The sequence below is a fragment of the Tribolium castaneum genome, chromosome 8 (assembly GCF_031307605.1).
Source record: "Tribolium castaneum strain GA2 chromosome 8, icTriCast1.1, whole genome shotgun sequence".
NCBI lineage: Eukaryota > Metazoa > Arthropoda > Insecta > Coleoptera > Tenebrionidae > Tribolium > Tribolium castaneum.
The window spans coordinates 8,617,472-8,635,194 of NC_087401.1; the positions used below are offsets into that span (position 1 = coordinate 8,617,472).

A 17,723-nucleotide genomic window follows, 5' to 3' on the forward strand; every position below is an offset into this window, starting at 1 on the left:
ATGGTTGGACCCAAAACTTAGTTATATCTATCTGTGATCTCGCATAAATTCACTTGAGCAAAATAAAAAAAATCACAAAGGAAAGATTGAAAATGAAATATCATGTTTTATTAGTTGAGCTCTGTTACTTGTTAAGTTTAATACCAGTATTTGAGAAAAATGTACAAAAAGCATGGATGACATAAAGGCACAAATTAACAGATAAGACAGAAAAAAATAAACGATTAAGAAAAAAAATATTAAAAGAAAAATCGAAGGTCCAAATGATATTATTCTAGCTTATTTGTTCAGTTTCTCATATTTTTATTGTTAATTGTTTACTTTATTTGTCATTTTTTTATTTTTTATGTTATTATTATTTAGGCGATGCTAATTTTAGTCAAAAAAATCAGTAATTAGTTTTACAAGAGAATACTAATTCTGTGAAACACTGCGATAAAAAATCAGCTATCATTAAGTTAAAATTACGTTATTTCTATTATTTTGCGAATTTTTTTTCGATGGTAACAGAGTCAAAAATAGGGCTGAAAGAACACAGTATTTTGCTATTTTTTCATGGCAATAAATTTAAAGATATGTTTCTTTTAATGTTAACTTAATTAAGTTTTTTACAGAGAATTTAATAATGTTATTACTTATCAGAGGTTTTTTATCATTCGTTTAGCTGTAATAACTAATAACATAAAGTTTTATTTTTGTAAATAGGAATCATAGTTGGCTATGACATTTTCGAAAAGCTTATTTTTTTCTGAACTGAGAACAATGTAAATACAGTTTGATGTTTTTATATACTTTTGATAAAAAATATGCTTAAAATATTTAAAAGTAGTGGGCCATGGAAAAATAAAATTTTTGTGAACGGTTATTAAAGTAAAAAGTGTGAAATTATACAAATAAGCTATGTTAAAGTTATTTTCGATTGAACAAATATACGATCGTCGCAGATTCTAATTACCTAAAAAATGTGCAGAAAATTAAAAACGATGTCATTTGATACACTTTTTTATAATTTAGTGAAGTGAAATAGAAATGCCATGATATTGTTTTTTTTTCTCTAAACGTCTTAGTTTCTGAGATTCCCTATTTGGACATTTAAAATGCAGCACCCTGTACATACAAATACATACTGTTTATAAAAGAGTGTAGGATTCAGGTAGTTCTGGAATTAGAATTTGCCGCTTTTAATTGTTTTATTTGTATGAAATGTCTGTAAAATAACAATTTTTACTTTTTTCCAATATTTCAGCTCATTTCTAAATTAACATATCAATAATCTCGAAATTTTTTTTCAAGCACGTTAGCAAATAGTTGGCCCAAAACTTAGTTATATCTATCTGTTATCTTTATCTCACATAAATTCATAGGGCAAAATAAAAAAATCACAAAGGAAGGATTGAGAATGTCATCATGTCGTTACAAAATAATGATTTCTTCTTTTTATTACCTGTTTACAATGGTTTTTAGATTACGAATTTTGCTCAAACAAACTAAACTAGTAAATATTACCAATAAAGTTCAAAAACGACGTTATTTTCGGGGGTTTTACAGGTTTTTTTTCCTCAAGATCGCAAGAATAAAAATAGAAAACAGATGACAAAGAAGATAAAAATATATCTAAAAAAGTAGGAAAAGCACAAAAATAGATCTAAAATAAAGAAAAAAACTAACATTACATAAAAAGGTGCGAACAATAGAAAAGTAAGCGAAAATCTAATTGCACGCACAGAAAAACAAGTGATAGAAACCACAACATAATTTAAATAAATAGTAAAAAATTTGTATACAAAAGAATCAAACGAAAAACAAAGAATGACAACAAGAATACGCGACTAAAAGTAAAAGATAGAAAAAGTAAACAAACGTGTGTTAATTTTACCGCGTAATAAAACTCATCAAGTTCAACAACTTTTCTGTATATCGTTTTGCAAAATTCTTATTGTTATTTTTACTGTTTTCGTTCTTTTTTGTAAAAATGAGCCGCTCAATGTTTAACAATTTTTATTGTTGTTTTAAATGTTCAAATTGTTTGTTTCTATCACGAAAATAATTTTGATTTATTGAGCTCTGTTGTTAAAATTAAGACACGTATTTCTGATACACCCTGTATTTGAGAAAAATGTACAAAAAGCATGGATGACGGAAAGGCACAAAATAACAGATAAGAGAACATACAAAAATAAAGGACTGAAAAAAAAACTATTAACAGAAAAATCGAAGGTCGAAATGATTTTATTCTAGCTTATTTGTTCAGTTTCTTATATTTTTATTGTTTATGATTTACTTTATTTGTCATATTTTTATTTTTTATGTTATTATTATTTAGGCGATGCTAATTTTAGTCAAAAAATCAGTAAATTATATAGAAATAAACGAACTTTTGATAGGTTTAAATTTGTTTAGAGTGACTTATCTAGTTTACAAGAGAATGCTAATACTGTAAAACACTGCGATAAAAAATCACCTATCATTAAGTTAAAATTACGTCATTTCTGTAATTTTGCGAATTTTTTTTTCTATAGTAACAGAGTCAAAAATAGGGCTGAAAGAACACAGTATTTTGCTATTTTTTCATGGAAATAAATTTAAAGATATGTTTCTTTTAATGTTAACTTAATTAAGTTTTTTACAGAAAATTTAAAAATGTTATTCGCGGTTTTTTTATCATTCGTGTAGCGGTAATAACTGATAACATAAAGTTTTATTTTTCTAAATAGGAATCATAGTTGGCTATGATATTTTCGAGAAGTTTATTTCTGAACTGAGAACTATACAGGGTGCTCAAAAACTGGCGCACCAACTCAGTGGTACGTAGTTGAGAAGTAAGTACAGATTACGGGAAAAATGTTAAAAAAATTCCTAAAGTCATATTTTAAAAAATCTGGAGCTACAAACTTATTGTGTTAACTTCTTTAGTTTTCATTATTTTTTAATGTCTTTATGTTTCACACTAGGTAATCGTTCCCTAACAAAACGACGAATAATTATTTTTAAATTTTCTATCAGACTTAAGCAGTTTTTTTAATTTGAAAAAAAAATAAAATTTATCAAAAGAATCACAATGTGTAGATGTGCCAACACTGGGAATTATTTCCTAGGAAACCCTTTCAAAAATAATTAATTTTTATTGTTGATCAAATTCTGTTGCGATCACGGCTGTTAGACATTTTTCTAAAATCCGGTATTTATCAATGACTTTAATACAAAGAATTTTTTTACTATTTTTACCGTTATATGTAACCAGTTCTCTATCACACACCATTGAGTTGGTGCGCCAGTTTTTGAGCACGCTGTATAAATACAGTTTGATATTTTTATACCGCGTGCTCAAAAACTGGCGCACCAACTCAATGGTGTGTGGTAAAGAAGTGGTTACATATAAAGGTAAAAATAGTAAAAAAATTCTTTGTATTAAAGTTATTGATAAATAACGGATTTTAGATAAATGATATGTGGCAACGTTGTCTAACAGTCATGATCGCAATGGAATTTGAGCAACAATAAAAATAAATGATTTTTGAAACGGTTTCCTAGGAAATAATTCCCAGTGTTGGCACATCTACACATTGGGATTTTTTGGATAAATTTTAATTTCTTTAAATTAACTTTAATTTAATTAATAATTAACTTTAATTAATTTAAATTAACTCCTAAAATATGATAGTAAATTTAAAAATAATTATTCATCGTTTTGTTACGGAACGATTACCTGGTATGAAACATAAAAACATAAAAAAATAATGAAAACTAAAGAAGTTAACACAATAAGTTTGTAGCTCCAGATTTTTTAAAATATGACTTCAGGAATTTTCTCAACATTTTTCCCGTAATCTGCACTTGCTTCTCAATAACGTACCACTGAGTTGGTGCGCCAGTTTTTGAGCAGCCTGTATACTTTTGATAAAAAATATACTCAAAATATTTGAAAGTAGTGGGCCATGGAAAAATAGAAATTTTGTGAACGGTTATTAAAGTAAAAAGTGTGAAACTGTAAAAATAAACTATGCTAAAGTTATTTTCGATTAAACAAAAATACGATCGTCGCAGATTCTAATTACATAAAAAATCTGCAGAAAATTAAAAACGATGTCATTTGATACACTTTCTTATAGAAATGCCATGATAATGTTTTTTTTCTCTAAACGTCTTAGTTTCTGAGATTCCCTCTTTGAACATCAAAAATGCAACACCCTGTACATACAAATACAGACTATTTCTAAAAGAGTGCAGGATCTCAGGTGATTCTGTAATTTGAATTTGCTGCTTTTAATTCTTTTATTTCTATAAAATTTTGGCAAAATACCAATTTTTCTACTCAGGCAACTGGTAAAATCAAATTTTTCAGATATTAACATTGTCTGTTTTTTCTGAAAAGAAGCGGCAAATTTTTAATACCTACTACGATCTTACATTCATTTATAGACAGTTTCAAATGATAATGTAATTTTTTACCCAAGTAAAGATTTTGGGGTCTGATTTAGTTAAATTATATTTCTTATACGAAAAAAAACAACAATTTTTTTAAGTGTTTTACTTAGCTCCCCAGTGATTTTGGATCTGGACCTCATAGATATAATAAAAAATTTATTGGCAACACAGAGTGGATGGACACACAAGTTTTGGAATTAATTTTTTTAATTCTATTTTTTTGATTAGAAAGCAAACAGAAATGACGCTCGTATTTTTCGTATTAAAAATTTACTTAATCCCAGAATCGATAGTTAGTTGTTCCCCAGTTATTAACTATTTATCTGTGTTTACTACGATAGCATCGAGTGAACATTTAGATTTGTTTATTTTTAATTAGAAGAAGCTCACAAAAAATGATTTTTCAGTCAAACTTGTAACAAATATTTTGTTAAACTTTTTTCGAGCATTCTGTGCTCGTTCTAGAACCAGCCAATTGTGCTACTTGTCGAAGCGATAAAAATTGCAATAAGAGCTTCCATAGAGGACGGTCTCAATTGACAAACCAGTTCAATCAAGTTCTTCAACGTCTTATCGCCAATATCTAAATTAAAATTGATTGGAGATTTATTTTTAGTAGAAATGTTCAATTAAGCCCAGCTGTAATCGCGGAAAAATTCCAGTAGGTCAGAGATGGCGCTCCATTGCTTCCAGGGCGCTTTCCCCCGTTTCCTCAATCCTCAACCCCCTCACAGAGCGCGCCACTCTCTGGCTTTTATCAATCGGGAAACCGAGATTTATCAAATTTGACAGGCACTTAAAGGAGGAAGAAGAGTACAAGTTTTGGCTAGACGGTGGAGTTTTTGTCTTGGAGTGATTTAGTGCAATTGACCTAAAAAATCCAGAGATGTACAAATTTGCATTCGTGGCTCAGCCGATCCATCATTTTGACGGAATCGGAGCAAAAAAACTTTTGGAAACTAACTGATGGCTAATTAGATTAGCTGGGGAGAAAATTGTTGCACTGTTTTGCGACAATAAACGGAGTAATGAGTCGTGGACAATGCATTACAAAGGTCTATGCGAGTGAGTGATGTGGCTGGTAGACGCCACTGTGACGTCACGAGACGCCGGCGTCACCGGGTCGGGGTCTCGTCCCAGACGCAGTCGGCGCTTCATCAACCAACCGCTCCAAGAGATGGAACAAAAAATTCGACTCTTTCCTCCACCTGATCACTTCGGAGCGATTTAATCAGGGCTTGAAGCACTCCAGAAAGTTTTGCATTTTATGAAAATTTGAGCAAAATGTGCAGCAAAACTAATACATTTCTAAGAATAGACGATGATAAGATGAAAATTTCTTAGTTTCTGAACGCTTTATTAACGAATTTTTTTTCCAATAAATTAAGAACATCTCATTCTCACATGGTGGTCTTAAGAGAAAAGTTGAGGAAATTTAAAGGAGTTTAAGAAATACTGAAAAAAAATATGCAGTAGAGCAAAAAGGATTTTTAAACTCAGCTCTCATCTTCTGTAGCTCAATTCGTCAGTTATTAGTTCGACTTTTGATATTTTGTAGACGTTGTTTGGACTTTTATACTTTAGAGCGTATTTCAGGAAAATATTTTTTGATTATACAGAGTGTCTCAAAATAGTATGACGTCATAATAATATTTTTTTTAATGGCAGGCTATTATTTTCTTGTGCTTATTAGGATGCCTTTTTAGCTTCTTACGTGTTCGTATAGTTTTTTAATCGGTTCAGGGATTACTCTTAAAATAAAACAAAAAAAGTTTTACACCTTTAGTTTTAAAAATTAACAAAAAATAGAAACGGTGCTTTCTTGGTGACATTGATAGTCTTGAACAAGATCTAAAAGATTTACTAATTAAATTTGATTGATCTGAATTACTACAGGGTGTTTACAATTTATTTTCAAAGTTATTAAACTTTAGAGCCTTTTATTTTACTTATTTCAAACAGCAACCCTTATTTATTTTTATATCATTCGATCCAGAATTGAAAAAGGAATATTTTTTCTTATTACAACCCTAACACATTCGAAAGTTCACAAACTTTTTTATTGTATACAGGGTGGTGAACCAAAGTTACTTTTTTTATGGAACCACCTGTATATTTTTGCATAATTGGATTCAGCGCATAAAAATAGTGTAACTTAATGGGTCTATGTCTTTTCGTTTTGGAATTATTCAACTTTTCGTTATAAAAAAGATGAATTTTTGAAAAATTACTGCAAAGTCCCTATGAATATTTTCCAAAAAATTTGCAAGTATCCTGTAGTTTTGGCAGTAGTGGACTTTTACTTGAAACATGCAGATAATGTACAGGCTGTACCAAAACGCAAAAAGTTGAATAACTATTTTTTTCAAATGAAATATCCTGTATTTTTTTTCATGTATCGGTAGTTTTTTTTCATAAGCTTTCTAATAATATGCTGTTTGTACAGCAAAATTAAAATATTTTTTGAAGTGCTAATTTTTTTTTTTTTTATTTATTTTATTATTAATTCTTGATGAGCAAAATTCATTTATGTATCAAGTAATAATTAGATCACTAATGTAATTAGTCACATTAGTACATATCAAAAAATAAATGACTATTTGACTTATCAGATTCTAGGATAACAAATTTTCTTGTAATGAAATAATTTTTTTGAAAAATCTTGAAAAATATTTCAAATTTGCTATGCAAACCCCATTCCGTTAGAAAGCTTATCAAAATTGCTGTCGATACATGAAAAAAATACAGGATGTTCCTTTAGAAAAAATTGAATTATTTAACTTTTTGTGTTTTGGCACACTCTGTATATTATCTGCATGTTTTAACTAAAAGTCGTCTAGTTGCTAAGACTACAAGGTATTCTGAATTTTTCTGTTGCAAATTTCCTGGAAAATATTCATTGGCGACTTTGCAGTAATTTTTCAAAAATTGGTCTTTTTTATTACGAAAAATTGGATTTCTAAAACGAAGGAAGAAAGGCCTATAATAATTTATATAAAATTACATTATTTTTTTGAGTAGATTCCAATTATGCAAATATATATATAAGGTGTTTATTTTAAAAAATATATCTTTGGTTCACGACCCAGTATACCCTTTGCATAATGAAAATATTTTTAGTTTATGGATTTTAAGTCGATCTTTCGGAAAATAAAAACAGTATAGCAATATTTCAATTACCAAAAAAGTTATAAACCTATTACACACACCTGAATCACCCTGTATAAGAAATTAAAAAACGGATTCTAAAAGATAAAATAATAGCATGTCACTAAAAAAATATTATGTTGACATCATATTTTTTTTGGAACACTATGTACAATCAAAAATATTTTCTTGAAATACCATCTACAAAATATCAAAAGTCCGCCATTACTAATTACTGAACTACAGAAGGCGGGATCTGAGCTGGACCACCCTGTAGGTTTTTTAGGGTCAGGGTGGCTGAATTTAAAAAAATAAAAAATTTTAGTTGGTAGGTACAAGTTATTTTTAGAAAAATGTGGAGAATCATGAAGTTTTAGAATTTTGTGCACCAAATTTCCTTAACATTTTTTCCTTTCCTTGAACTTTTAGGATTTCTATGAAAACTTTCGTAGGATCTCTCCTAAATTTTTAAAATCCATTCGATTTTCTCTGATTTCCTTAATTTTGTACACCGATTTCACCGCGGTTCACCCTTCGGATTTTCTTTGAGATTTTTGGGTTTTGGTTTTGGTTTCGGGAGAGAATGGATAATGTTTTATTAGGAGTAGTAAATAAAATAGACTAACCAAGTAAAGTTTAAAAAAATGTTTAAATCATAAAGAAAAAGCAAGTGAACAATTGAAAAAATTTAGAAAGTGTAAGAAATTTTGAAAAAAGTAGAATCATGAAATTTTGGAATTCTAGAAATTTTTTTGAGCCCAGAGGGGGTTTTTTGGTTTTAAGACAAAATGAATGGATGGCTCGACCGCAGGATTTTTTAAACCCAAAGTGCAAATTGGTAAAAGTTTAATTTTTTTTTAAATATAGTTTACAATAAATTTTTCTCATTATGTTTATGTCTTACTAGTGAGAATTTAGTGCTCTATCTGCCAGTGTTTATTTTGTGTGGTGTGTGTTAACCGTATCACAAATACAACCATTTTTTAAATTCATTGCTCTGAAGACTTGGACGGTAACGGAACAACTGCCCTCTCTGGTGACATTAAAAGAACTATCGAGAACGTGAACATTATATTTGTACGTCGTTTTATATCCTAACCTTTACATGTCCGTAGGCTTTGTTACAATGCTAATAAAATGATCTAAGGAAATTTTAGGAAATTTTCTTAAACAATAAAAAACAGAAATATGTTTTACATTTGTTGGTTTTAAGAACTAAAGAGGGTTATAAAGGCATAGAAAAATCCATAAAACTTTTCTACAGCAAGTACTTACCATTAAGACCGACTTAAAAAAATTCCACAAAATGGCATAGGTTCCAACTTTTCATGGCCATATCTGTTTTCAAACGCAGATTACGGCGAAGCTAAAATAACTAGGAAAAAAGGTCTTATTCCATTGTAAAGAGTACATACAAATCTATCAGACATGATAAGACCGGATTTTAATCAATTTTGAGACACTTTCAAAATGGGCTATTTTTATGCCCATGAGTGTTTGTAAATTTTTCTATTTTCTTATTTTCTCAATAACGGCAAAAATTTGTGAAAAAATGGAACTAGTATTTTGATGCAAATCCATGTTGCTTTTGTGTGCAATTTTCTCAGAAACTATAAATCAGAAAACCATGATCTTATAGTTATAGTCCAATAAATGCTGTATTGAGGTTTGCCGAAGAAATTTAGTTTAGAAATTTAGGTAAGGTTTCCTTACCTGAAAGTAAAAAAAAACTAAGTATACATAATTATGTAAATTATTTTTGAATTCAAGTTTATTGGCGAAGCCTAGAAGACATTACTTTCAAAATTCGCATCTAGCAACTTTTGTACCTTAAAATTTTTTTTGATTCTAAACTAAGTTTTTTGGTTTTGGAAATAAATGTTTATCAAAGGACAAAACAGAACAGACCAAATCAACAACATTAATTATTACTTTACACTTGTTGGTCTTAAGAGATTTAAAGAAATTTCAAGGAAGTTTAAGAACTTTACAAAAAATGAGTTTTTGGAAATATTGTTTTAGAATGGTGGTTTTATACAGGGTGGGTCTGTTAAATATTTTTTAAGATATCTCAAAAAATTACCCTTGCACAGAAATCAGCGTTTCTTGTAAAATACTTTCATTTATCTCTGTGCCTGTGCATTTTTTCAGATATTTTTTTCTCTTCATTATAATTAAAATTAATTAAGTTTAATTTAAAATTGAAATTATGAAAATATTAATTAATTATAGTGACACTTCTGTATCTTTTTTTTTTTTTGGACAAAACAAGATTTACACATTGCTTGTTCTAAAATAACAACATAAAATAATAATTTTTGAGAGCGATTTAATACAATTTAATTAATTTTAGTTGTAAGAAACTGTAGAAAAATTCTGAAAAACATCGCATGCACTGAGAAAGATGAATAGTATTTAACAGTGATTATTAGTTTTTGAGATATAGAAATATTTGTATATTTACTTTGTGTGTGCCTGTATTTGCCAGAGTTATTTTTTGTATTTAATTAATATTTGTGTGCGTGGTGTAAATAAAGCAGCAAAGGCAATTAATGTATCGTTATAAATCCATCTAGTATCGATGATTTTATTAGTGAGCTATTTATAGCCGAAATTAAATAATCCGTTGATTGATTTTCGCCTGTTTGCAAGTTGCGCCATTGATGCACTCGTAAAAAGCTTGGCAATGCGAGCTTTTGGCAACTCGCCTTTTATTTATCATAGTTTTAAAGCGTCCCGACGCTGCATATTTCCGTCTTTCTCTTGACCACTTAATATTTTTCGAGGCCGTCTCTAAGTTCCCTCGTCGAGCGAGGCAAGAGGAGCGACAAACTTCTTTATATGAATGATTTGTACATAGAGCGCTACAATAATTTATTCTCTATCCAGTCGCTGGAACTTTGGCAGAGATTCAAAGTCTGGAATAGGAGGAAAAAGGGGGAAAACGGGCCGTGAAAATGTACAGACAACGCCGAATAAAAGTTGACAAACTTTTGCCCCAAACCTGCTGGACGAACCAGAAAAAAGAAACGACAAGTTTTTCAAATTTTTTATTCGAGTAATTACACTTTAAATTCAGGAACATTTGTCGATTTTTCTCTTTAGTAAAATTGCGTTGTTTCTATCACTAAATGAGCTAATTATTATCAAATTATGTAGGTTGCAAAAGCTAATAACGACCAACTATTCGTAAAATATCCTGGTCGTTGAATTTAGTACCTCCCTTATTACTTGGTGATTAGAATAGGTATTTAACGTTCTTTTTATAGTAAGGCAAAATTTGGGTACATTTGCGTAGATATAGGAGTGCAGGGGTGCCAACCACGTGCCGAAAATTTCGCAATTTCGGTGCCCAGGTCAGACCAAAAAGACCGAAAACACAACTACAATGATATGTGTCGACCTGGGGCAGCTGCCTTTGACCCAGTCTAGCCTACTAATGGAAGAACATCCGAGTTTAAACCGCTGGAAGATGAACAACATGGCGACGTGTTTGGCACCAGAGTTGTCATGAAGCTGTGATTCCCCCAACGGGAACAACCGAAAGTGCCTATGAGTATTATAAGTGGACTAGCATTTTATATACTTTACTATGAGAGTTATACTGCATATATTTAGTAGGTTTAGAGTACCTTATTGTCATTCAATGCTTACAATTTACATTCGAAACGAGGCAGTGAATTAATCTAATGCCTTAATAAATAATAAAACAAATCACAGGTTATAATGGTAAAAAAATCACAAACATTAAGTACAATCACAAGCCCTTCTCGCGCTAATGTACAAGGTTCAGCTGTGATATTTCAATTTTTACAATCACGAAATTGAGTTAGTCAGCTTAATTTACAAGAGTGTATTGCTGGTTGCCGGGCATGTAGGCAACCGGTAATACGAGTTGGTGTAAATGAGATTACGAGGGGTGTGCTGTTTTCTCCGGGGGCTGGTGATGGGGGCGGGGAGCGGGCCAGGAGGGCTAAAACATTACCTACGCAAGGCACTTAAGACATAATCGTTTACAGGTGAAGGGCGGCCGGTCCGCAAAATTCAATTTTTTTTTTGTTTTTTTTGATTTAATTCCAAAATTCCTTAAAGGTCGGTTTCACCAGTTGCACAGTACAATACTTTGTCATTTTTCGGACTTTTTGTGCTCTATTGTAAATTATTTCCGGGAATAAATAAAGGGGAAAAGTTTAAATTAACCAATGTAATTAATTAACTTACTAATGGAAAATTAGAAAAGCTTTTTGGAATAACGAAAATGATGAAGAGCTAAAGCGTTTTTTTCCAATAAAAATCACCTTTTTTTAATATCATGATGATTGAATATTTTCCAAAATTGCAAGGTTCAAAATAAGCAAAAAGTAAAAAACACTATAAAAAATCTCTAGGCAAAAAATTATTATTATTCAAAATTATTTAACTATGTGTCTACAAATGATCGGTGAGATGTCTGAAAATATGGTTCCATTTTTAACATTTTATAATTTTTTTCCTTTTCCGATTTTTGAAAATTTTGCTTCAGGCAGTTTTGACGATTATGTTCAAAGAATGCTTTTAATTTTGATAATACAAGGTAAATCTGCTAAAGGAATTTTTACTGCATCCCAAAAATCACTTATCAGTTAATGACACAGAATTCGGCGAATGGAAGAATTGAAGTTTAAACAGAATTTTTTAAGAAAACTAATAAATAAAATGTTTTTTTTAATGGATGTTATTCCTAAATTATTAAATAAAATAATAAAAAATTCATGTAACCGAGTTTAAAATTAATATTCAAATTGCATAAGAATATCGTAATTGTGTGATCAGTAACAATACGCATTAGTGTAAAGAAAAAGTTGTGATATAAAAATAAAGTGAAAAAAATTCTCTATTTTCTGACAGTAAAAAAACTTGATTCAGTTACTTTTTTACAAGAAAATTAAGTTAAAATCGCATGAAAAAAATATCGCAAGTGATTAAAGCCCTTAGCAACAACTTTATAAAGATAGAACAAAAAACATGTAATTTATTGAAAACCAAATGAAAGAAACCTCATTTTTGGTGATTTTATTTTTTTAAATGGTACATAATTTTTTAATAAATTTTATTAGGAGTCTTGTGTTTGACTTATTTATGATACTGTATTTTTTCAAGCCACTTGAACCTTAGGTTTTTTCTTAAAAATATTAATCCGTTAAGAAACTATTATTTTTCTTAAAAACTGAATTTCCAATTTGTGCATTCTCACGCACGCTTGGGCAATGTGCCCAGTATAGTCTTATCTTAACCGTATTTTTTTGAAACGTTGGAAATTTTGAGTTTTTTTAACTTGTTAGAACTTGGTTATAGACATAAATATCAAAAAAGAACTTACAAATTTAGTTTCGTTTGAGCAGTTTCCTTTTAAGTATTGTCGGTATAGTATCCTCTAAAAAAGCATAGAGAAAGTACTTAATAACTTTTTTCTATTCGTGTGATTTTTAAGAATTTTTCTGCAATTACTTATGTATTAATTAATTAATTATGTAATAAGTTTAATAAAAATCGGTCCAAAAATGTTATTACTTGTGTCATTTTAAAACAAACGTTAGTCCCAAAAAATAAAAATAAAATGAAAAAATAGATTAAAAAATAGTTATTGAGATACTTTTAGCAGATTCACCTTGTATGTTATTAACTATACTGCATGCTTTTATAATAAAGTATGCAGATAGATTTTTATTTTATTTATTCGGTTAAAAAATTCCAGAAAACTGTCAAACACAGTAACCTTCCAACGAAAATTAAGAAATCTTGTAAGCAACCTACAAAAAAACTACTAAACTGGGTTGTGCCCAAATTTAGCTTTTGAATAAAAAAAGAACGAAAACGTTTGTATTAGTAACGTAATGCTGATTAAAAATAACACATTAATTTTCAAAAAAACCCGTTTATAACATCGTAGCACTTTTTAATTTATAAAAAAGAAAATGCTTTCTGTTACCATTTTTAAACCAATTCGTGATTCATTGATTTTGGACGAAATTGCATTACAAAATAATGTCATTGTTGACTTAAGCTGCTAATATAACACTATTGTCATATCGGCTTTTGTAAAATAGTTGGAAATTTGGATTAAAAACGTATATAAACTGTCAAAAAACGCAAACTACCATAACTTTCGACTCAATTCGGCGACTTTTCACTTTATTTTTGAGAATGTTTTGCAAAATAACTGTGTTTCTGGATAAAAAATGTTTCAGAAATCGCAAAATCGAAAAAATATTTTCATTTGCTACTTAACTGCTCAGTGTAGCCAAATTTCATGATAATAGCTCGTCTCCTTATTGTCTAAACTGTTGCATTTTTCATGAAAAACAATACAGAGGGAGTTTAAAGTAACTCACAAAATTCATTATTTTGTAATAGATCAGATTTCAAAAAAATTTTCGGACCGATCGATTTTATTTTTGTAAAGTATGCTATATTCTGACTTCATAGTAACATTTCTGATGTCATTTTTATTTTTTTAAATGGCTGATAGTTTACTCTTTTATCTTTCTGATAGGTAAACATAAAAATCAAAAAGAAAACAAAAAATACAAAAATAAATTAAAACAGTTAAAACAGAGGAAATCAGGGGAAATTATAGGAAATTTTCAAATAATGCGCATGAGCAAGTTAAGATTTTGTGATCCCTGTCGATAAAGTTATAATCTATATACTGTTTATTGCATGCAAAAGCTAAAGAAAAGATTTTTTTAATTAATAAAATCTTTATGTCATAAGACATCTTAAGGTTATTGAAAATAATGTTCACGCGCTTTTTGATGTAAAAATGCTTTTAATCTTTAACAACAACTGGCAATTTTCAATAATATTTTTTTAGTGGGTTTTATTGGCGCCATTTTCTATTTTAAGAGTTGGAATGGGACAGAAAAATTAATAATTTTAGACTAATTAGCAAATTTACAATGTTTTATTCACAATGAATTTAGAAAATCTGGTAAATGTTTGGTTGTTAATTTTCTGAAATATGTTGGTGGCTCGTTTTAAAAAATCGCTCTGTATAATAAACCTAAAACAAAATAGATCGTAAAGTATTTTCAGAACTGTATAATTTGTATGTTTAAGTTATATGAACCAATATTTTCACTAATGTTTTTGCCGTTTTTAAATTTTCAATAATTATTTCTTGCTTTATTTGTTTATTTTGCAAAACAGAAGAAGTAGTTTATCATACAAGTAAAGAAAAATTTCTTATTATCTGCGAATTTTAGAAAAAAATCACGAGCAGATAGTGCCAACTTTTCTTTACGTGTATAATTCAACATTTTCTCATATAGATATATTCATAAATTTTTGGGATGAACTTTTCACCAGTACAATAAAAAATCACCAAGTGACCATTTTATTACATCGAGAAATATAAGAAACAATAAATCAAATAATCATATTAAAATTTCTGAATTTGACTTGTCTTTTGATTTCGATAAGATGAACATCTCCAATGATTTAATATTCATTACAAATTAAAAAATACATTATTATGAAAATTAGATTGTGAAAGAATGAAGTAAAATCTGCGGTAATAGGTATTTAATTTACGGGAAATAATTTTGAAAAATTTCGGTAAATCTTGAGGAAATTAGAGGAAATCCGGGGAAATCTAGTATACAAAAATTGGGTTGCGGTTTACCCCTCTTTATTTTTTTATTTTTGCCTTATTTATAAAAGGCGATTGTTTTTTTTTGCTTTTTTTAAAAAATTTCAACAACAAAAATATGAATATTTTGCGTTACTTTAAACTCACTCTGGATATTTTTGGCTAAGAAATCATTCTTTGGGCTTTCGCTTATAAATCTTTGATCAAGTACTGACTTATTATTCATCAGTTAATCCAACTTTTCATTTTTTGTGAGTTTGTGATTAAATTGGTGGCAAAATTAAGTTATTATTGATGAAACCGTCTCTAAGACAGTGTGTTTTTGAATTTGTGGGCCGACCTCTGTCCAATGCACAATAATCGCAAGCGGTGTCAAAACTCGGCACCCCCTCGTCATCGTATATTAATTATGAAAAGTCTTTTTGTAAAATATTGGGCACATGCTCAGTCCGAAATTTCATACCTACCTTACCCTCTACATATGATTGAAATTGAATGAATTTGCTTAAATTGGTAACACGAGAAAACTTAATAACATTTCACAAGTCATTAGTAACGTTAAGTCGTTTAAGGACACCCGCACTCATCCACGACCATTTTGGGCAAGTCCCGCTTGATAATGGTCATGTCAGGTCCGTAATAGATTAGGCTCATGCTGGAGAACTTGAGCGGGGCGCAGCAGGGCTGCATGCCGCTGAGGTGGTGCGTCTTCCGCACCTCCTCGATGACGTGCGTGTGGTAGGTGACGTAGGTGTCGGGCGTCCGGTGGAGGCCGCAGTCGCCGCGGCAGTAGTTGGCGTGGTAGCCCTGGGGGGCGATCACCCAGTCGTCCCAGCCGAGCTGCTTGAAGGAGACGTAGAAGCGCTGCTTGCAGCACTGGTTGCCCGAGTCCTCGGAGCAGTCGAGGGCGCGCCGACGCACGCGTTTGGCCGTCGTGGGGTCGGTGTGCACCACGAGGAAGGGCCGGTTGGGGTTGCTGCGGTGGGAGGGCTCGCCGTTGAACAGGTGGATGCGCCAGTTGCTGCAGCAGCTGCAGTCCACCAGGAGTTGGAGCTTCTCTTTGGGGGAGTCGGACAGCCATTGCTGGACGGTGGCGGTCAGGTCCAGCTTCTGCCACCCGGACTGCGACTCGCGCAGGGTGAGGGAGATGGGGTCGGAGGCGAGACGGTCAAAGTCCTGCAAGGATAAACAGTTTCAACACTAAAACTCTACCAAATACAGACTGATTCTTTTAGGACCTACATTAGAAACTTTTTACTTCGAATATAGCTAGTAGCTGTTTCAAAACTATAAAATCGCCAACTTCGCATTCTACCGAATTATTTTTTTTAAATAGGATTGATAAAAATGTAAAATAGTTAATAAGTAATTTTGAAAGAAAATGCGACACGTTGGCGTTTTTATAGTTTTGAAACAGTTGAATTCCCGGAACTACGAGAAATTGGCGCCAACTTTGAAATTTTAAAGAGTAACTTCTTATTTTTATTGCATTTTTGAATTCACTTCTTGAAACTGAGTAAAATGTACTTTAGTTTTTAATATTCATCTGTCATAGTTTTTGACGTATGTCAATTTTTTATATAAATTTTCATTTGTAGGGATTTATTTAAAATATCACAACTGGTGAACTCTTTACAATAATTCTTTTTGGACTTAATACTTAAAGGTTCGAAGGGTCTGTTCAAATCTCCATTGTCAACTGTCAAACGCAAGGCTACTACGATTTTTGGAAAGTGATGATTAAAAAATGATTATAAAACAGTTTTTTCAAATAAAATAACCATATTTTTCAATGCCAATTAAAACAACATCAATTTATATGCAGACTTTTATTAACATCTTCTATATCTGTCTCTTACAGTTTTTGAAATAATCGCAAAAAAACGAATTTTAGCTCATTATTTTCATGTTTAATCAAGTAAACTGTCGAAAAATACGATAAAATTATGCTATTAATTAAAGAAATGTCCTATTTCTTCACCATTTTTATTCAAGAAGTTCAAAATTTGATGTCAGACTGACTGAGTGACTCTACATAATTCACTAAGTTAGCATAAACCATAATTAAATATAATTGTTTTGCTGCTTATCAATAATGGACCAGCTAAAATTTAAATAAAATGTTAATGTTTGACAATTGTTGACCATTTTGCAAGGTCTACTTGATTAACCATAAAAATTACGAAGTAAAATTAGTTTTTTTGTGATTTTTTTAAAAACTGTAAGAGGTAGATGTAGGACGTGTTGATAAAAATCTCCATAAATATTATTTATGGAGAAAAAACTGAATTATAACTGATTTTTGATAACCATTTTGGAAAAATCATGCTAGCATTGAATTTTGACAGTCGACAATTTTGAAAATTCTAGAAGGCTTATCAAAATTTCGGTTATCAAATGCAAAATAAGTATTTATTTATAACAAACGGTTCAAGGGCTGTGATATTTTAAATAAACCTTTACAAATGAAAATCTTAAAACAAAAAAATTGACATATGTCAAAAACTTTGACAGATAAGTA

General features: G+C 30.2%; 1 protein-coding gene across 1 annotated transcript in view; it reads right to left on the reverse strand.

Moving 5' to 3' along the window:
- Positions 1 to 10,609: 10,609 nt before the first annotated feature.
- Positions 10,610 to 17,723, reverse strand: part of Actbeta (Activin-beta) — a 59,767-nt gene continuing 52,653 nt past the window's right edge. The window contains exon 3 of the mRNA XM_008196762.3: positions 10,610 to 16,378. Within this exon, the coding sequence (XP_008194984.1) occupies positions 15,770 to 16,378 (609 nt within the window). The 3' untranslated portion in view covers positions 10,610 to 15,769. The remainder of the gene's footprint in view (positions 16,379 to 17,723) is intronic.